The 21,717-nt window shown below is 47.9% G+C and overlaps 2 protein-coding genes across 2 annotated transcripts in view; both read right to left on the bottom strand.

The window, feature by feature from the left end:
• Window positions 1–8,559: 8,559 nt before the first annotated feature.
• The window catches only part of LOC141198603 (uncharacterized), a 31,279-nt gene continuing 18,121 nt past the window's right edge, over window positions 8,560–21,717 (bottom strand). The window contains exon 8 of the mRNA XM_073663027.1: window positions 8,560–9,507. Coding sequence (XP_073519128.1) covers window positions 9,097–9,507 — 411 coding nt within the window. The 3' untranslated portion in view covers window positions 8,560–9,096. The remainder of the gene's footprint in view (window positions 9,508–21,717) is intronic.
• Window positions 9,635–20,487, bottom strand: LOC141198565 (oocyte zinc finger protein XlCOF8.4-like). Its single transcript, XM_073662993.1, has 6 exons — window positions 20,455–20,487; window positions 19,871–20,020; window positions 19,562–19,741; window positions 19,354–19,477; window positions 19,173–19,270; window positions 9,635–9,803 (listed from the first exon to the last, which is right to left on the bottom strand). The coding sequence occupies exons 1-6, from the start codon at window positions 20,485–20,487 to the stop codon at window positions 9,768–9,770; spliced, it is 621 nt and encodes a 206-aa protein (XP_073519094.1). The 3' UTR covers window positions 9,635–9,767.

The following is a 21,717-nucleotide window of genomic DNA, read 5'->3' as shown; positions in this document are numbered from 1 at the left end:
CGGAGCCTTGTGTGTACAAGGTGTATGGAGCGGAACCTTGTGTGTATGAGGTGCACGGCGTTCAGCCGTGTGTACAGAGCAGAGCCGGGTGTACGGAGCGGAGCCATGTGTACAAGTTGTATGGAGTGGAGCCGCGTGTATACGAGGTGTACGGAGCGAAGCCGTGTGTACAGAGCAGAGCCGTGTGTTCGAGGTGTACGGAGCGGAGCTGTGTATACCAAGTGTACGGAGCTGAGCATGGTACGGAGCAGAGCCACGCGTGTACGAGGCATAAGGAGCAGAGCCACGAATGTACGAGATGTGCGGAGTGGAGCCACGCGTGTATAAGGTGTACGGAGCAGAGCCACGCATGTACGAGGTATACGGAATGGAGCCGCGATCCACCGCATGCAGTGACATTTCAATTGGTCAAAATCCGCAGCGGAGAATTGCGGTCACGCCAAGTGTAGGAAACACCAAGTTCAACACGAAGAGAAGAGGGGGAGGAAGCCCAAACACTATGGAGAGGGGGAGTGAAGACCCCTAGGCAGATCTAGTATCACCCTGTCTATCTTACCATCCTTATATAGGTTCCATAACGATCACCGAGCAGGAAACCTAAGCCCTGGTTATCCCTAGAGCTTAGCCCCAGATAGGGAGGGAAGTGGTAAGCACTGTTCAGGCCCCACTATAAACTAAAGACAACAAGGTAGACAAACAAAGGGGATAAACTTAGCTTGAGCAGACACCAGAAAGAAAACACCAATTATCCTCCAAGGGCACAAGAGAAGAAGCTAGTCGACTGCTAGAGCCCTAATACCTGCACAATGGTACATAGAAATATGACTGGTGACTCCCTGAAGCAAAATGAGTGTTTTTAAACAACCAGACCAGGGTGTGTCAATCAGCAGCAGAAAATAAGTCACCGCTGGGTCCTAAAGGAAGAAGGATTAAGGTGTCTACAATGCCAAGCGCAGTGACCTTCTACAGCCAGATGCAGAATGACAATTACACCTGACACACCCGTGACAGTACCCTGCCTTCTACGAGTGGCCTCTGCACACTCAGGACCAGGTTTCTTAGGATAAGAGGTGTGGAATGCACAAACCAACCTAGGGTCATTCACCTCTGATGCTGAAACCCACATCCTTTCCTCTGGCCATAACCCTTCCAATGCACCAAGTACTGTTGGGAACAACGCTTGAGATTAGAATCTACAATCCTCTAAATCTGGAACTCCAGATTACCATCAACCATGACTGGAGGCGGCGATAGGGGTGAGGACTCAAGAGGTTCTACATATTTCTTGAGCAGAGACTTGTGAAACACATTGTGGATCTCAAGGGCCTCAGGTAGCTCAAGACGAAATGCTGCTGAATTAATGACGGCGGTTATTTTATAGGGACCAATAAATCTAGGTCCCAGCTTCTGGGAAGGAACCTTCAACTTGATATTCCTGGTAGACAACCACACAAAGTCATTCACACTCAGGTCCGGACCTGGCGAGCGTCTCCTGTCAGCTATATGTTTGGAAAATCATGGGAGACAGGTGCAATTACTTAGAACCTCCCACCATACTGAGGAGAGCGATGAAGCTCAGGAACTCCCGAAGCCCCTCCCCCACTAAACGTACCAAACTTAGGATGGTAATCGTATGCACCAAAGAACAGTGACCTGAACTCAGATGTTGCCAAAAAAGAATCTTCCAAACACATGACATCATCATATAGGCAGTCCAGAATTGTTTAAAGGCATAATGATCTTAGTGTATGTAAACCTTTGACTCTGCAGTAAGTAATAAAAATTCCTTCGAACATTCTCTCTCTCTCATTATTCTGGCATTTGGCAAATATTAAAAATGATGGCAATCCTAATTGATCTAAAACGGGAAAGGTTTATTCTGACCATGTCAGATATTGAGAAAAACATGCTTCAACTGTAATATATATATATATATATATATATATATATATATATATATATATATAGTGTGTGATAATAGTGAGCTTCTTACTGACTTCTTTTAACCATTTTTCATCTTTGAAAACCTAAAGCGGTGAGATGAAGCTGAAAATGAGAGAACTTATGCACAGGTCATTTTTACATTGCTGATCGCTTGATTCTTTTTTTGTGTTTTTCTGAAAAATCCTGAAAAAGACACAGTGTGTACATAACCTCACTCACTCTATCGGGGTCCAGTGATTCCACTTGCCACTTCCCGCACCTGTTGTTGATTGGCTGCAGCTCTGACTTCATGTCTGCAGTACTGTGATCTGTCACCGAACTCAGTGGCTTGTGACGTCTACATCACACGCTGAGTTCAGTGATTGACTACAGCGCTGCAGACACAACTTGACAGCTGCAGCCAATCAACAAAGATAGAAAGAGTAAAACCTCAGTTTTTGGGTTTGTTTGGTTTTTATACCCCTGATCTTATCGAGTAATTTTTGAAATGGGAAAACCCTTTTAATGATTTACTTTTAGTAATTTCTTTGGGCGTGGGGAGGTGGTAATTATTTTTTTACTATTATACATTTGGTATAAACAACATTATAGATATGTTAATTTATTCATTCTGCATATAAAAATTCCAGGTATTTTTTTTAAAAGGTACATGTGTTTTTTCATTTTTTGTGGCACTTTTAGCTAAAGCATATATGCTGTTTAATGTCTGACTGTTATCTAAAAATGTTACACGTATACACATTCACATCAATACAGATGGCATATACACTGTATTTATTTATATAGTGTATATACTGTATGTGATTTGTGTATGTACTTTACACACATAAATAACGGCAGCAATGAAGAAGATGGGGACCCCCTGTCACCATCACAGAGAGCAGTGGGGGAAGGTACTGTGATATCATCAACTAGAGGGCAGAAAGTGTAGAGCGGGCAGGGAAAGTGCAACTGTGTGGGGCAAAAAAGGAAAAAACAGCTTTTGTTGGAATGGAGGACAGGAGAGAGTAGTGAGGCTAGAGACATAATACAGGAGGCTCCAGTACTCACTTCAGGTCAGCACTGTTCTCCTGTATACGAAATCTTTAATATCATTATTCATAGACAGCCACCAAAAGGCCTAGTAATAGCTTTCCGCAGAGCTGTGACCCCAAGATAACCACTCAAGATGGAATCATGAAACTCCTGCAACAGTCACGATCTTAGGTACACAACTACAAATAATTTGGACCCAGGAGCGGCAGAAGAAGCCAGCGACTGGACTTTACGTATCTCAGCTTCCAACTCTGAGGATATCACAGAAAGCACAATGCCCTTAGATAAAATGGAGATTCAGGAGTAGAAACTGAACTTAAACTGCATGATAGTGCGACAGCCTTCACAGCCTGAAAATGATAGAGAAATTGAATCTAGAGAAAAATAAAGACCATCTGGCCTGTCTAGGGAGTTAGCCAGTCAGCTGATCAATATACGCTAAATTCCTATGGTCAGTGACCACAGTGAATTGATGAACTGCCCCCTCCAGAAAATGTCTCCATTCCTTAAAGGCTAATTTAATAGCGAGTAACTCCCAATTCCCAACAGCAGAATTTCTTTCAGCAGATGAAAATTTTCTCTAGAAAAAAGCACATTGGTTACAAATTGGTCAAAGTTTTGGAACCCTGAGATAAAACGGCCCCTACCCCGACCTCCGAAACATCGACCTCCACAATGAATGGTTCTTGGAGATTGGGTTGGATTAGAACAGGAGCAGACATGAAAGACTTTTTCAATTTTTCAAAAGCCCTCAAAGCATCCGGTGGCCAAACTTTGAGATCTGCCCCCTTACGTGTGAAGTCAGTAAGAGGTTCAGCAATCTGAGCAAAACCCCTAATGAATTTCCTATAATAGTTGGCAAATCCTACAAAATGTTGCAATGCTTTCAGGTCACTAGGTTGGACCCAATCTATTATGGCTTTCACCTTCCCAGGATCCATCGTAAACACATCAGCCGATAAAATGATTCCCAGGAATTAAATTTCCTGAACAGAAAAAAAAAAAATCTCAATTTTAGCAAAGAAGTAATTTTTTCCTTCAATCTTTGTAATACAACATGAACATGTTCCTGGTGAGAATCCAAATTAAAATAATATAAATAAATAACTGCCTTTCTGCTCCGCTATCTGCAGCACGTGGTCTGAGGCATGGCGGGCACAATCTAGCAATGTCCCCACGTGTGGTCTGAGGCACAACCTAGCAACGTCCCCACGTGTGGTCTGAAGCACAACCTAGCAACGTCCCCACGTGTGGTCTGAGGCACAACCTAGCAATGTCCCCACGTGTGGTCAGAGGCACAACCTAGCAACGTCCCCACGTGTGGTCTGAGGCACAACCTAGCAACGTCCCCACGTGTGGTCTGAGGCACAACCTAGCAACGTCCCCACGTGTGGTCTGAGGCACAACCTAGCAACGTCCCCACGTGTGGTCTGAGGCACAACCTAGCAACGTCCCCACGTGTGGTCTGAGGCACAACCTAGCAACGTCCCCACGTGTGGTCTGAGGCACAACCTAGCAACGTCCCCACGTGTGGTCTGAGGCACAACCTAGCAACGTCCCCACGTGTGGTCTGAGGCACAACCTAGCAACGTCCCCACGTGTGGTCTGAAGCACAACCTAGCAACGTCCTCACGTGTGGCCTGAGGCACAATCTAAAATGTCCTCACGTATGGCCTGAGGCACAACCTAGCAACGTCCACATGTGTGGTCTGAGGCACAACCTAGCAACGTCATCACGTGTGGTCAGAGGCACAACCTAGCAACGCCCTCACGTGTGGCCTGAGGCACAATCTAGAAATGTCCTCATGTGTGGCCTGAGGCACAACCTAGCAACGTCCTCATGTGTGGTCTGAGGCACAACTCAGCAACGTCCTCACGTGTGGTCAGAGGCACAACCTAGCAACGTCCTCACGTGTGGTCAGAGGCACAACCTAGCAACGCCCTCACGTGTGGCCTGAGGCACAATCTAGAAATGTCCTCACGAGTGGCCTGAGGCACAATCTAGCAACGTCCCCACGTGTGGTCAGAGGCACAACCTAGCAACGCCCTCACGTGTGGCCTGAGGCACAATCTAGAAATGTCCTCACGAGTGGCCTGAGGCACAACCTAGCAACGTCCCCACGTGTGGTCAGAGGCTCAACCTAGCAACGTCCTCACGTGTGGTCAGAGGCACAACCTAGCAACGCCCTCACGTGTGGCCTGAGGCACAATCTAGAAATGTCCTCACGTGTGGCCTGAGGCACAACCTAGCAACGTCCTCATGTGTGGTCTGAGGCACAACCTAGCAACGTCTTCACGTGTGGTCAGAGGCACAACCTAGCAACGCTCTCACGTGTGGCCTGAGGCACAATCTAGAAATGTCCTCACGTGTGGCCTGAGGCACAACCTAGCAACGTCCTCATGTGTGGTCTGAGGCACAACTTAGCAACGTCTTCACATGTGGTCTGAGGCACAACCTAGCAACGTCCCCACGTGTGGTCTGAGGCACAATCTAGCAACATCCCCATGTGTGGTCTGAGGCACAATCTAGAAATGTCCTCACGTGTGCCCTGAGGCACGGCAGGCACAATCTAGTAACGTCATCGCGTCGGCTACCATCATATTCAACAATAAATAACATTAAAATCTCAGTGACACCATATCATCTGTGAGGTCAGGCGTTATAGATGCCCCTGAAGGAGAAGCCTGGACCCACCGGAGGATTCTCCAGAGAGTCAGTCTAACGATGAAGTCTATGGCTTCTAAAATAATATTCTAATTGGAACACTGCAGCGTCTCAGTTAGTCATATATGATGAAGTGAGACCGATTGCCTGCAGTTCAGCCATCATGAATATTTAAGCAAAACCTACAAAAGACAAAAATATATCTCATACCCTACCATCATTATATATAAATGTAAAGCAAAGTTGCATAATAAATATAGGGTACTTAGTGAACTATTTTTGATCAAAAAAGGTATACAAGCCGTCCCACCAGCGGCAAGGTGACCCTAAATTGGGACGGTACCTATACTGTCTATATTAAAAACCTTACTGTATATCAAAGTTGAAGTAATGCATATAAAAGGGTAGACAAATAGGACCGGGTCCCAACTCCAGACCACCTAGGCCCGTGGTAAGCTACAGATATACTAATCAGCTCAACAAAGGGGATGCCACACCCTTAAATTGCACAGAATGCAAACAAGACAAAAAACCAAGCAATGTGAACTGAGGTCTAAGATGGTAGACATGCAAGAAATAGGAGCATGTTCACACTAGCAAAAAGAAGCAAAACCTACAAAAGACAAAAATATATCTCATACCCTACCATCATTATATATAAATGTAAAGCAAAGTTGCATAATAAATATAGGGTACTTAGTGAACTATTTTTGATCAAAAAAAGTATACAAGCCGTCCCACCAGCGGCAAGGTGACCCTAAATTGGGACGGTACCTATACTGTCTATATTAAAAACCTTACTGTATATCAAAGTTGAAGTAATGCATATAAAAGGGTAGACAAATAGGACCGGGTCCCAACTTCAACCACCCTCACTACCTAGCTGGAAGGAAAGCCATGAAAGCTGTGTTTAATGTTGAACCTGACCTGACCAGAGAAGGTGGAAGCATTCCTGTAACTTTAACTTTCCAAGAAGCAACTGGAAAGAATGTGTATAATATGTAGCTTACCACGGGCCTAGGTGGTCTGGAGTTGGGACCCGGTCCTATTTGTCTACCCTTTTATATGCATTACTTCAACTTTGATATACAGTAAGGTTTTTAATATAGACAGTATAGGTACCGTCCCAATTTAGGGTCACCTTGCCGCTGGTGGGACGGCTTGTATACTTTTTTTGATCAAAAATAGTTCACTAAGTACCCTATATTTATTATGCAACTTTGCTTTACATTTATATATAATGATGGTAGGGTATGAGATATATTTTTGTCTTTTGTAGGTTTTGCTTCTTTTTGCTAGTGTGAACATGCTCCTATTTCTTGCATGTCTACCATCTTAGACCTCAGTTCACATTGCTTGTTTTTTTGTCTTGTTTGCATTCTGTGCAATTTAAGGGTGTGGCATCCCCTTTGTTGAGCTGATTAGTATATATGTAGCTTACCACGGGCCTAGGTGGTCTGGAGTTGGGACCCGGTCCTATTTGTCTACCCTTTTATATGCATTACTTCAACTTTGATATACAGTAAGGTTTTTAATATAGACAGTATAGGTACCGTCCCAATTTAGGGTCACCTTGCCGCTGGTGGGACGGCTTGTATACTTTTTTTGATCAAAAATAGTTCACTAAGTACCCTATATTTATTATGCAACTTTGCTTTACATTTATATATAATGATGGTAGGGTATGAGATATATTTTTGTCTTTTGTAGGTTTTGCTTCTTTTTGCTAGTGTGAACATGCTCCTATTTCTTGCATGTCTACCATCTTAGACCTCAGTTCACATCATGAATATTTAAATAGCATTGTTTGGATGGTTAAAAATATGTTAATTTTAAACCTAGTTACATAGGGTTCTTAAAGGGAATCAATCAAGGTTTTCCTCATATAAAGTATGGCCACCACCTGTATGCCACCATTCTAGAATGCTGTACACATGTTTCCAAGCCAATTTGCACAATGTTAAAAAAAGAACTTTATTATACTCACCTACGGGGCGATCCAGTCCTATGGATGTCGCTGGTCTTCATCAGCACCATTCCAGTCTGCTTTGTGTGGATTACACGTCCAACGTCATTCCCACACAGCCTCTGCCATCACACTCTTGTGCAGGCATACTTCTCTTCCCTGTGCGGGGAAAGGGCAGAGAGAAGTGCGTCTGCCCAGGAGTGCGATGGAAGACACTGTGTGGATAATGTAGGACACGTCATCGACTTGAAGAAAGGATGACGGCAATCTCAGGAAGAGGAGGCGCCAGATTAACAGTAGCGAAGCCCATTGGACGGGACCGCCCTGTAGGTGAGTCTAATATAAGGAATTTTTTTTTACGTTATGCAGATCGGCTTGGGGACTTATATACAGCATTCTAGGGCATACAGTTGGTGGTCGTACTTTATATGGGGAAAACCAGGTGACAGGTTCCCTTTAAGCAGGTTTTCATCTATGCAGCAAGTACAAGTGAACTTCATTGTTTCAAAAGTGGGTTACCTGTCTAAGCCATGTTATTATAGTACCTTTTACATGGTTTACACAGATGCATCATGGGCTTTTCCTGCCCTATGAGTAAAATGAAAGGCTAAAATACAATAAGATAAGATAAGATAAGATAAGATATACTTTATTTATCCCGGAGGAAATTGCGGTATCACAGCAGCAGAACACAGATCTCGAACATGACACATATGATAACATAACATTTGGAATGCTTTAGACATTGCTTTTCAGACATTTGTTAAACACCCCCATAGCTGTTGGAACAAACGATCTCCTGTATTTTTCCTTTTTACACCTTAGTTGTATTAGGCGATTGCTGAATGTGCTCTTCTGTTTCGCAAACAGTTCATAAAGCGGGTGTGTGTTGTTGCCCATTATAGCTCTGCACTTCTTAATCCTATCCTCTACCAATGAGGAAACTTAATCAGAGAAATGTTTTATTTACATTCAGAACAAAAACAAATAAACAAATAACCATTACCACAGAAATCTCAAACTTTTACTTGTAGAAATATTGTCAAAAGAACATTTTAACATATATAGAAACAATTATAATTTTATAAAAGTGCATTTTATTAGCATTGAAAACTTTATGCCTTTGCTTGTTTCATTTTACGCATGTCTGATGTATTATAAAACTGTAATAAGCTGTTGGTGCATAAGGGCAGGATTGTGGGTAGGGTCTTTGGCTTTGCTCCGGCCCCTCGGCCTGCCTCCATTGTCTGATGTTTAGGTGTCCTGGAACTGGGATCATGATGTCTGCTTTGGATAGCAAATCAATAGCCTTGAAAAACCCGGCAATGAGGGAAAGAGTCTTACGGGGGTGGGTCTCGAAAACAAGGGAGCATGGAAAATTCTATTTTGTAGCCGTAGGAGACAATGTCTCTGACCCACGCGTTGGTGGATGTAGGTGTTGGTGATGTAGGTACGAGGTGATTTTAGTTATGCAGCTAGGGCCTTTCTAGTCTGTACAGAGACCAGTTGGGTGTTGTTGCAGTGTTCTCCCCTGTGTGGGATCTCCAGTGGCTACCAAAATGCGTTTTCTGATTAGAACATGTCGCACATTTTGAACATGAAAAGGCTTCTCTCCTGTGTGACTTCTCTCATGTTTATTAAGAGTTGATTTCTGTACAAAACTTTTCCCACATTCTGAACATGAAAAAGGCTTCTCTCCTGTGTGAGTTCTCTGATGTTTATTGAGAGTTGATTTCTGTACAAAACATTTACCACATTCTGAACATGAAAAAGGCTTTTTCCCTGTGTGAGTTCTCTGGTGCCTAACAAGATCTGATTTCTGGTTAAAACATTTCCCACACTTGGAACAAGAAAATCTATTCTCTGCTGTGTGAATTCTTTGATGTTTAAGAAAAGACTTTTTGAGGGGAAAACTATTTGTATATTCTGGATGCGAAAATGGCTTCTTTGCTTTAGGAGCAGTTCGTTTTTTAATGCTTATTTTGTGACTTTGAGTTTCCTTATTAGTTGGTAATGAATCGGAAGACAAGACCTGTATGAAAGGCTCAGATGACAAATCTTTGCTGTGAAGGAATGATGGTATATATGGAGTAATGGCATTCACTTCAATTGTATCCTGTGGGATCTCAAGGTCATCTGATTTAAAAATTGAAGATATCAGCTGTCCCTCTGATCTCCTGGTACAGTCGTCATCTGCCAAGAATAAAACCAATTATTATTTTTGAATAAATATCCTTGAATTTTATATTTTTGAACATTTCTAATTAAACTGTCCATTATAATGGCAAGTTACGTAACAAAAAAAAAATATTAATTATTCACCAAGACAATGACAGTTCACAGTCCAATAGAATACTTCATAGGATGAACCAGTAGAGCGTGGTGTCCAACTGTTTGTTCATTCTGCCTCCAAAACATGGAATAAAAAGCCACCAATGTTATGTAGGCAAAAATGATACCAATAAAAACTTTTACTCATCTCACAAAAAAACAAGTCTCCACTCAGGTCCATCATCTGTCAGTGGAAAAACAGAGGTTTCCACATTATTAGTGGCTCATAGGCTCTTGAGAATCAACATGGCTTCCATAAACCAATCCAGTAATATCTGCTCCCCCAAAGTCAGATCTTCCCTCACTTCTGAGCCTTGCAGTGTGCCCAAACCATATTTACCATCCATGTATTTGGCATTACTATAGTGAGAAGGACCCACTTAATTTATGGTGTGTGTCTCCTGGAGCACAATCTGGGCACTATGTGTTGGGTAATATTATGGCACATGTGCAATTTTCATGCTCCATCATCCACTGGGTGCTAATTTCTGGAAAGTGCCTGTGGAGTCAATATAGACACTGCTCCTACAGATTAATTCTTTGAGTTTTATTATTTCCAAAATGCAGTCACTTTATGGGGATCTCTAAAAATGAGTAACTAGTGGTGAAACCTCTCTGGGGTAATTAGAGTATGGGGCTCGGAGGCTCTTGGCAATCTAAACTATCATAAGGGCCAATATTTTGATGAGTGCCAAGAAGAAATATTAGACATTCAAAAAATAACTTTTATAACAGAGTAGAGCTGAGGTGTCTTAAATTTAGACCACGGGCATTTGGAAGAGACAATGGAGACCTTTTTTAAAGACTACCAGTGAGTTACAGACTCAAATAAGTGAGGCAGGCCGATCCCACCACAATCAAACTATCATACAGAATAAACCTATAATAAAGATATAGACTAAAAAAATGTTAGATCCCCAACAACAAAGTATGTATGAGGGGAGAACTCCAACACTAAACTAGAGTTGTACTCTTATGGTGGACCATTGGAGCTACTATGAGTCCTGACCAGAAGAGTAGAGAAAGTATTAGCGCTCCCATTTCAGGAGAGATTGTGCAGTAATCTGAATTCCTTAGGATTGAAAACATAATGGAAATAATGACGTGGAGTGAATCCATGAAACCAGGGCTCGAGCCATGCCAACACATCTCCTGCAGGCGTGAATAAATGTATATTACAACCATCAGCCACGCACAGCTTAGAGATACCGTATTTTTCTAACTATAGGACGCACCGGACCATAAGACGCACCTAGGTTTTTAAAAAATGTGGTCATGATGCACTTTTAAGGGGGAGGGGGTCTTCTGCTGACACTGGTATAGGGGTAATGAACCCCAATTGACAATATCCCCCATCCTGGTATATATGCCCCCCCCTTGCTTTAATACGTGGTCCCCATCCCTATCCTAGTATGGCTGGCACCCCTCCATCCTGGTATGCATGGCACCCCTCCATCCTGGTATGCATGTCATCCCTCATCCTTATCCTGGTATGCATGGAACCCCTCATCCTTATCCTGGTATGCATGGAACCCCTCATCCTTATCCTGGTATGCATGGCACCCCTCATCCCTATCCTGGTATGCATGGCACCGCTCATCCCTATCCTGGTATGCATGGCACCCCTAATCCCTGTCCTGGTATGCATGGCACCCCTAATCCCTGTCCTGGTATGCATGGCACCGCTCATCCCTATCCTGGTATGCATGGCACCCCTAATCCCTGTCCTGGTATGCATGGCACCCCTAATCCCTGTCCTGGTATGCATGGCCCCCCTCATCTTTATCCTGATATGCATGGCACCCCTAATCCCTGTCCTGGTATGCATGGCCCCCCCTCAGCTTTATCCTAGTATGCATGTGTAGCACCCTGAGGGCTCGGCTGCTACAGGGGTATTGCACCTCACGCCAGAGGTGTGGTATTCCACTCCCGGGTAAGGATGGAGTGTGGAACTGAGCTCAGTAGGCTGCATGCACTACATACATCCCATTTCCGGGGGACAGAACTACGGTACTCCCACCAGTATATGTGCAGGTACGACAGCGTCTGTCCCTGGCTGGAGTGGGAGGGGGGTGGAACATCCCAGTAGTGTAGGGGCAGATAGGGGGAGTAGTCTGGGTAAAGATAGGAGCTCATTGGGTGCTAGTCACCTGAGCTCACACATAGAGGGAGTATATAAGGTGGGCACCATCTTAGAACAGGGTCAGTCAGAGTCTTTTTAGCCTGAGGAGCAGAGCAGAGGAGCTCAGCCAGGAGGGCTGACAGGGAGCTGTGGCTCCGGCTGGGCCCAGCTCCAGAGCAGAGCCTGCAGAGGGAGAGAGGAGAAAAGAAGGACCCAGAGAGGAGACAAGAAGGGAACCCCAAGATCCCAGAATAAAGACAAAAGGGTGAAGGGTTGGCGGACAAGGGTACCGGATCCCAAGCTGGCAGAGGCCAAAACCAACCTTAGCCAGGAACCGGAGGTCGTGGTCAGGATCTGCCACGACCCTCACCAAATCCACTAGAAAGGCACACCGAGCATAGGGTCAGGGAGCCCAGAGGAGGCTTGACCACCAAAAGACCCGAGGGAGCCGGCCAAAAGTGGATCCCTGGTGGGAACGGCCAGAGGAAGGGAGAGTCAGAAAGGAGCTCAGGACAACGCTCCGGAATTGCCTGGGGGTTAACCGAGTCCAGGACCTGGTGGACGCAGCACGGCTCGGGTGGTCACTCAAGGCCAGAGTGACCAAGAGAACACCAGTAAGTAAAAACCCTGAACTGCATCTCCTGACTCTGAATCTTCTTTCTGCATCATCACAACCCCCATCATCTACACCTGCTGCCCTGAGGCCATACCCCTCCCGTTGGGGGTTATACCATCACTGCTGCACATATACCACCGGCCTCAGTGGACTGCTCTGCAGCGGCGGCTTCAAAGCCGCACTCAACGGGTGGCGTAGTCGACAATCAAGTTAACATCTACTGCCTTAGACTGCCACTTAGTTTGACACCCTGGGCACGGACCGGGTCACCGCCACAAGGACTACTACCCCCATCGAGATCCGGCTCTGGGTATCCCCTACAGCACTGGCCCAGGGGGCGCGTCAACTTTTGGCGTAGTCGGCAGGATCACGTGCCCGCAACCACCGGGTACTGCGTGCCTGAAGAAAAGTTCATATTTACCGTAAAAAGAAGTCTCCCGCCAATTCCGGAGGGTCCCCGCCATCGGACGCCATCTCGGATCGTTTCCCGCCATTTGCCCGCCATCTGCAGTCTTTTCCCGCCATTTCAGAAGATTTCCCGCCCTGGCAGAGCGGACGCCATTATGGGCGTGCCGGAGGGTGGCAACAGGCCACCTCCCATCGTGGGCCAGGTCAAGGAATGGCGCCAAAAGCGGAAACCGCCCCCACCAGCAGAGACTGTGATGTTAGAGATGTCCATCAGCGTGAGGGGTCTGCCCCTGGAACTGACAATCACCAAGTTACCCCAGGACCGCCCTCAGTATGGGCGTATACAGAACAAAAGAGAGAAGATGGGAGCAGCTTGGAGAAGTCTGGAGGAGCCGTACCCGGAGATGGAGGGAGAGGCAGGCAGCACCGACCCTGTGGTCAGGAGCCTGATGCAAGCTACCACCCCACAAGACCTGGTGGAGATCCTGGCACAGCTTCCCCGAGACCGGGAGCGTGCACAGACCGCGCTGGAGGGCCTCGCACGGAGGATGGCCCGAGTGCAGCGGGACGTACTGGCCGCATGGAGCAGAGAGATGGCCCAGCAGGCTGGAACCCGCCAGCGAAGCACGCCACCCACAACAAGGAGCATGTCCGCCTCTGAGGACGGTGCAGGAGGGACGACGGCCGGAGACGACGCCGCGGAGGGAGTTGAAGAAAAGGGAGCAGGTAATGGGGACGACAATATCCCGTGCCCAATGGTCGCAAGCCTGCCCCAACTCCCCGTCGCAGAGCCCGAGACCCCACTCACCACTCACGTTGCTGCATCGTCACCGCTCCAAGCTAGGCCTCAAGCGGCAGGAGCCGCGACCATGCCCCCTGTGACGTCACGCGCCTCAACCCTGAGCGCGGCCAAGCAGGAGACGCCACCGGCCTGGTCGCAAGGCCGAGTACCCCCGGGCACCGCAGTACCAACAGCGCCTTCTACCTCCACTGAGCCACCGGCCTGGTCGCTGGGCCAAGTAACCCCGGGCGCCGCCGTCTTCACGGTGCCCTTTACATTCAGGGTGCCCCAAGCCTGGTCGCAAGGCCTGGTGAACCCGGGCACCGCCACCACAACAGCGCCCTCAACGTCCACAGCGCCACACCTGGGTGAAGACCTATTTGCCCAGCACACATGCCCGGATGGGCAGCCCTTTGTGTGGCCACCGGAGTTCCACCATCCCCGACTCCGGAAAGAAAGACCTCTGGATGAGCCCCTGATCCCGGCTCCGGCGCCCGTCAAGATGACCCCGCTCTCGTTAGAGGAGGCGCAGTTTGAGTGGGACCCCGCAGGAGGAGACCTCATCGGGTTCACTCAAGAAACCCGGGCGGCTGCAGCGGAGCGTGCAGAGTGCTGCCGCCAGCAGTTGGAAGCCTTTGACCGAGAAAGAAGAGAGAGGCGGGTCCGCGAGCAGCGGCTGCAAATAAAAAGTGCAGAACAGAAGAGCCGGACCAGGAGGAACCCCCGTGCAGCCCACGGTCCCCGTGCCACCGGGACTGTAATTAGATTCCAGTTGCAGCACGGTTGGGGCTTCATTCGAGATCATCACACCCCCGGCGACGTCTTTGTGACCAGAAGAGATGTCGAGTCCCACCTACCGGAGGGACACAGAGGTCGTGACCTTTACCTGGGTGATGAGGTCACCTTTACCCGGCACCAGTGTGCCAAAGGACCCTATGCACTTCATGTACATCGCCTGACGGAAGAGGAGTTGCGGTGTGAGGAAGGTCAAGAGGACCCGGACGGGTCTGAAGCCTACCCTCAGGAAGGAGCAGGAGGGCATCGTCACCATTAAGAGGTGAACTGAAACTGTAAAATAGTTACCCGTAAGGGTATCTGCCATGCTGCTAATTTAAATATGTTCCCCGTTGGGACCAGTGAACTGTTCCAGTGTGTCCCATCTCCCCACAGGCTGAGGACTGTGAGCAGCCATCCCTTTTCCCCACTGGCCGAGGACTGAGAGCGGCCATATCCCCTTGTATATAGTTGCGCTTCCTAAAGTGCCCCCTACCGGTTTTATAGGAAACTGTTGTTTTTTCTACCAGAGACTGTGGCACTTACCTGGTCACCATTTGCACAAGTGGCCAGAGGTCAAAAATGTTGTATATGAAAAGTTTTATTATGATGAAAGAGTTAATATTATTTTATGATGTGTCCGTAACATTTTATAAGTAAGAAGTACCTCCCATAAAGGGATGATTGAAGGATAATGTTTATAATGTTTTATATGTTTATGATGTTTTGAAAAAATTGTATGTTTTGGATGTTTATTCTTTTACAGCCCGAGGACGTGCTGTGATTTACCAGGGGGGAATGTAGCACCCTGAGGGCTCGGCTGCTACAGGGGTATTGCACCTCACGCCAGAGGTGTGGTATTCCACTCCCGGGTAAGGATGGAGTGTGGAACTGAGCTCAGTAGGCTGCATGCACTACATACATCCCATTTCCGGGGGACAGAACTACGGTACTCCCACCAGTATATGTGCAGGTACGACAGCGTCTGTCCCTGGCTGGAGTGGGAGGGGGGTGGAACATCCCAGTAGTGTAGGGGCAGATAGGGGGAGTAGTCTGGGTAAAGATAGGAGCTCATTGGGTGCTAGTCACCTGAGCTCACACATAGAGGGAGTATATAAGGTGGGCACCATCTTAGAACAGGGTCAGTCAGAGTCTTTTTAGCCTGAGGAGCAGAGCAGAGGAGCTCAGCCAGGAGGGCTGACAGGGAGCTGTGGCTCCGGCTGGGCCCAGCTCCAGAGCAGAGCCTGCAGAGGGAGAGAGGAGAAAAGAAGGACCCAGAGAGGAGACAAGAAGGGAACCCCAAGATCCCAGAATAAAGACAAAAGGGTGAAGGGTTGGCGGACAAGGGTACCGGATCCCAAGCTGGCAGAGGCCAAAACCAACCTTAGCCAGGAACCGGAGGTCGTGGTCAGGATCTGCCACGACCCTCACCAAATCCACTAGAAAGGCACACCGAGCATAGGGTCAGGGAGCCCAGAGGAGGCTTGACCACCAAAAGACCCGAGGGAGCCGGCCAAAAGTGGATCCCTGGTGGGAACGGCCAGAGGAAGGGAGAGTCAGAAAGGAGCTCAGGACAACGCTCCGGAATTGCCTGGGGGTTAACCGAGTCCAGGACCTGGTGGACGCAGCACGGCTCGGGTGGTCACTCAAGGCCAGAGTGACCAAGAGAACACCAGTAAGTAAAAACCCTGAACTGCATCTCCTGACTCTGAATCTTCTTTCTGCATCATCACAACCCCCATCATCTACACCTGCTGCCCTGAGGCCATACCCCTCCCGTTGGGGGTTATACCATCACTGCTGCACATATACCACCGGCCTCAGTGGACTGCTCTGCAGCGGCGGCTTCAAAGCCGCACTCAACGGGTGGCGTAGTCGACAATCAAGTTAACATCTACTGCCTTAGACTGCCACTTAGTTTGACACCCTGGGCACGGACCGGGTCACCGCCACAAGGACTACTACCCCCATCGAGATCCGGCTCCGGGTATCCCCTACAGCACTGGCCCAGGGGGCGCGTCACATGGTCCCCCTAATCCCCATCAAGCTGCACATAAAAAAAATAAACACTCCTACTCACCTCTCTTCTCTCTCCTCCAGCGCTGCGTCCTGTCTGCCTGCACTGATCTCTACATGTGAGCCGCGCATGACATCACTGTCATGCACGGCTCACAAGGAGAGAGAGATCATCTGCCGGAAGTCACTGTGTGTGCGGGGAGCAGTGACTTCATGCTGCTTAATAGCTGGCACACAGTGGAGTGCAGTGCGGCTCCTGCTGCCGGGCAATCGTGTGTGCCTGCTTATTAAAGGGCATGAATATTCACCGCTCTCCACTCCCATGGGCGTGGAGAGAGGTTGAATATTCATGCCCTTTAACAGCGGGCACAGGCGATTCCAGCAACTGCTCCCCACGCCCCAATGGGCATGGGGAGCAGTGAATATTCATTTTCTTTAGCAGCGGGGACAGTGTAGGCTGCAGCGGGTAGCTGCTGCCTCCTGTGCCCCGCTCCTCCACACCATATATATATATATATATATATATATATATATATACACATCCCCTCCCCCCAAAAAAATTTACGGTATATCATGGCACAGGTGTAATGTTTTTTATGTAGTTTGTCGCAATCCTGTTTGAAGTTAGTTGGTTTTAAAAGAAACTGTAAAGTCAGGATAAAGGGAAACTCTGTTGTTATTGTACAGAAATTCACACTTGGCCCTCACTGCACATTTAATGCTGTATCTCATAAAAGTGAAGTTTGGCCAGAAAGACTGGACCTGGTCTTGTAGGTCTTGTAGCACATTCAGCAGCACAGAAGAGAGAGAAGGTAGATTCTTCCAATAAGATATCAGGGATCTAGGAAGCCAACAGCATCATTACCCTCCTCTTTCTCTTACAGGCCCATCATAATATTTTTCTTCAAGTGATTTTCTAATTTGTCAGCACATTCGACGTACGCTGTCATTAGGCTTTGTAGTTTACAGATCTGAGGAGGTAACAGTCAGCATCATCTAATCCCAGGGGGTAGGTGGATCCTCCAGGTTGTAAGTTCTATAGAAAAGGGCTTTCAATACCCAAAGTCATTTGAACAGTTTTGGATAGAGGAGAATGTTGTGGTCTAGCGGCAAAATGGTGATCACACGATTGTGATACGGCCGGACTACACCACCGATAAAGCAGCCACAGCCGGTGACTGAGAAGAATCTGTGACTTCTCTGTATTTAGTGGTCACTACTCACCTGGGTGGTCATATGTAGGAATCTCCTCTTTACACCGCTCATCACCCCTCACATATGTCTCTGTAGTATTAATATGGGTCAGATCTTCACCCTGAAACAAATATTGTAAAAGTCACAGACAGATGGAGAAGTTCCATCTATGATCAGCTCTAATCCTGCCATTGCGTCGCCCCGGGCCGCTGTGTGTGGGGATACCCGGAGCCGGGTCTCTGCGCGCTGCTGGGACTAGTAGTGGCGACCCGGTCCCGTGGCTCAGGGTGCTCTGGTTCAAATGGCAGTCTATGTTTATTGTGGTCTTTAAGTATTTAAGTGTCTGACTACGCCACCCATGGATTGCGGTCAGGGTGAACCGCCGCTGCAGGGCAGACCGCTGAGGCTGGTATTGTGTGTGCAGCAGAGTGTGGTATAACTCCCCACGGGAGGAGTGTAGCCTCAGGGCAGGTAGTGTAGATGGTGGGAGTGATAGTGCAGGCCGCGGAAGTAACACTCAGAGTCTTTCATGTAGTTCAGGGTCTTTACTGGTGGTATTATCAAATGACCCGTCCGGTATACTGGTTAACAACGGAGACCTGGTCAGTCTGAGAGCAACTGGGCAATCCCGCTGGTCAGGGGGAGTTTGTAGGCCTGCCGTTCTGACTGCACTCTTCCCTGGCTATCCCGCTGTAGTGTGGTGGTAGCCCACGCCTCTGAGTGTACCGTGTGGTTCTCACCTGTATGACGAGCGACTTGGGGCCTTCTGTACTTCTTACCCCTCAGGGGTGATATTGGTCCCTCATGTGTGGCTGCGCCTCTGGGCTTCCTTGGGCCAGAGGACTTGAAATCCCCTGCGTTGTGGTTTTCTGCTGCTAGGTTTAGAACCTTGACAGCCTCGGACTCCAGTGTCCGGCTTAGTAGTCACTGGCCAGGACTAGCTCTTCTAGCTCTTGTCCCTGGCCTTTAGTTTCTCCTCTGTCAACAGGGACTCCTCAGCTGCGGCTGACCTGTCCCTAACTTGGTCTCTCTAACCCCGCCTCAGACCCAGTTTTTATAAGGGCAGCCAGCTCCCCTCCCTGGGCTGAGGCAGGAGGTGCTGCAGGCTAATTGTCCCTAACCAGGGAACCTCCCACCTGCTCTCAGACATGACATGCTGTTATAGTGGCAACCAGGCCAGGGTGCCACACCATCTCCACCGTCCTCATTACACAAGTATAAAACATGTAATACTGGGGGATAAAACAAGACTGAACACAAGACCTTCACAGCCCTCAACACATCATAGGGGAGATCTCATGACACCTTCTCTCCATCTACCTGATGATCCTGAAGAACATTGGGATCTTCTTGTTTACAGTCCTGTGGAAGAAGAGGATGGGGACATCTCTCTGGTGTTGTCCTCTTACTGGATAGATCTGGAGGAAACACATACAAGGACTGAATTCATTCTTTACATACAGATAATTATAGGCCGTGTGTATTTAGTCCTGTCTATTACCTGGTGATGTGAGGGGCTGGGGAACCTCCATCATGATGTCCTTGTACAGATCTTTGTGTCCTTCTAAATACTCCCACTCCTCCATGGAGAAATAGACAGCGACATCCTGACATCTTATAGGAACCTGACACATACAATGATACCGTCATTCCCCCCGATCCCTTCATAGCGTTACTGTATAAGGTCCCAGCATTCCCAGTAATGTCACCTCTCCAATCAGAAGCTCAATCATCTTGTAGGTGAGTTCTAATATCTTCTGGTCATTGATGTCCTCATGCATCAGGGGGAGAGGTGGAGGCCCCGTGATTGGGCTCAGGGGTCTTCCCCATCCCTCAGACACAGGGTCCTGACAGCGCTCCCTAGAGGTCTTCTTCACTACTGTGTAATCCTGGTTATGGAGAGACACATTAATAAATCTCCCTCCAGACATTTCCACAGTCCTCACCTCTCCAGTTCTGTCCATATGTTATTCCCATAGATAAGAATGATGTAATGTGACATTATCGGAATCTCTCACCTCTCCAGTAAGCCGGAAGAGGATCTCTAGGGTGAGGTGTAATATCCTCTCCGCCATCTTGTCTCTGTCCATATCCATCTTTGATGGGTCAATAAGGATAACTCTCTTATATAGAAGATCTTCACTGAGAGGATCTGATATTGTAGAGACCTGAATGAGAAGATAATGAGCTGATGGAACATCATAAAAATCCTGTGTAATAATACAATTACTGGAGATAATAAGGGAAACATATGAAGAGATTTATTATTTTTTACAGTATTTAGTTTTCTGCTTTACATCTAGTAATAAAACCTATATATTTTAGACCACAGACAACAAGCAGTTTCTTCCTTTGAGTCTGCAGCTGAACACGTTTCTCCAAGACTCATCTTCCATAAAGCTAATTTTCGGCTGATTTACTGACACTGCAATCGGCATTAGCAATACTGCAGGAGATATTCATTACACGTAACATGAGAAATAACTACTTCATGAGGAGGACATCTTCATCTTCTACTACGGCTGTACAAACATATTTGGACAGAGTCCGTGGTGGTTGCTGTTTCTTTCCTGTTTTGGTTGTTTCTTGTGTCATTTCTTACCTTTATGTAACGTGTGTGTATTGGTTCTGACATTCGTGATCTTGTTGTCATGTGAAAATCACTATATTAAGAACGCCCAAGGGATATGACGCTGGCTTATAAAAGGCGTTCGGCCCCGGAATGTGGCAACAGGAGCGTGTTCACACCACAACTCCCTCCCCATGAAACGCTGCTTGTGCTGACAGCTGATGGATCTCACGTCACAGACCTGACAGGATCGTCTGGGTTGTTTCATAGGACTTACAGGAGGAAGCGGTCTAGAAAGCAGAAGATCCAGCAAATATCTGCCACATATTCCTGCAAATCCCCCGAATGTCATCACTAGTATCTACATTACTGTGTTGGAACTAGGAGAGGAATAATGGCGTTGTGTGAGGACTTCTCTGGGCTTCTGTCCTTCATCCTGCAGTCATCTGAATGGATCTAATGTGGACGGGAACCAGCTAAGCCGCATTCTGCCCACAGCTGTTACCTCACTGTTCACACCACACAGAGACCCCAAAAGAGTCTCCGTGCTGAAGGGGTTAATGCCCCCTGCGCCCAGTAATGGGGTCTCCACATACCTCCACCTGCAGAGCCGCCACCACATATATGGCTGCTCTGTGCGCACAGGAGCTGTGATGAGGTCACAGGAGGGGAGGAGTCAGGGGTCACATGATCAGGGGCCTCAGTGGATGCAGGACTCTGCTGTGCTGGTTGTCATGGTGCTGGATGAGCTGAAGTTTATGTGTGGGGTCAGGAGGGGTTTACAGTGTGGATGTAGCAGAGCCGCGTGTGTACGAGGTGTATGGAGCAGAGCCGTGTGTGTACGAGGTGTACGGAGCAGAGCCGCGTGTGTACGAGGTGTACGGAGCAGAGCCGTGTGTGTACGAGGTGTACAGAGCAGAGCCGTGTGTGTACGAGGTGTACGGAGCGGAGCCGCCTGTGTACGAGGTGTACGGAGCAGAGCCGCGTGTGTACGAGGTGTACGGAGCGGAGCCGCGTGTGTACGAGGTGTACGGAGCAGAGCCGCGTGTGTACGAGGTGTACGGAGCAGAGCCGCGTGTGTACGAGGTGTACGGAGCGGAGCCGTGTGTGTACGAGGTGTACGGAGCGGAGCCGCGTGTGTACGAGGTGTACGGAGCGGAGCCGCGCGTGTACGAGGCGTACGGAGCGGAGCCGCGCGTGTACGAGGCGTACGGAGCGGAGCCGCGCGTGTACGAGGCGTACGGAGCGGAGCCGCGCGTGTACGAGGCGTACGAAGCGGAGCCGCGCGTGTACGAG

Source organism: Phyllobates terribilis, unplaced genomic scaffold, assembly GCF_046119375.1.
Source record: "Phyllobates terribilis strain yellow unplaced genomic scaffold, ASM4611937v1 Scaffold_98__1_contigs__length_5973952, whole genome shotgun sequence".
Taxonomy (NCBI): domain Eukaryota; kingdom Metazoa; phylum Chordata; class Amphibia; order Anura; family Dendrobatidae; genus Phyllobates; species Phyllobates terribilis.
This window is presented reverse-complemented; position numbering and strand designations above follow the sequence as displayed.

Coding starts and splice junctions, on each gene's coding strand:
- LOC141198565 (XM_073662993.1), bottom strand. CDS start 20,487: ATGTCAGAACCAATACACACACGTTACATAAAG. Junction 19,478..19,561: donor TTGAGCTTCTGATTGGAGAG/GTGACATTACTG, acceptor TGTATGTGTCAG/GTTCCTATAAGATGTCAGGA. Junction 9,804..19,172: donor ATGTTCTTCAGGATCATCAG/GTAGATGGAGAG, acceptor TATTCTTGGCAG/ATGACGACTGTACCAGGAGA.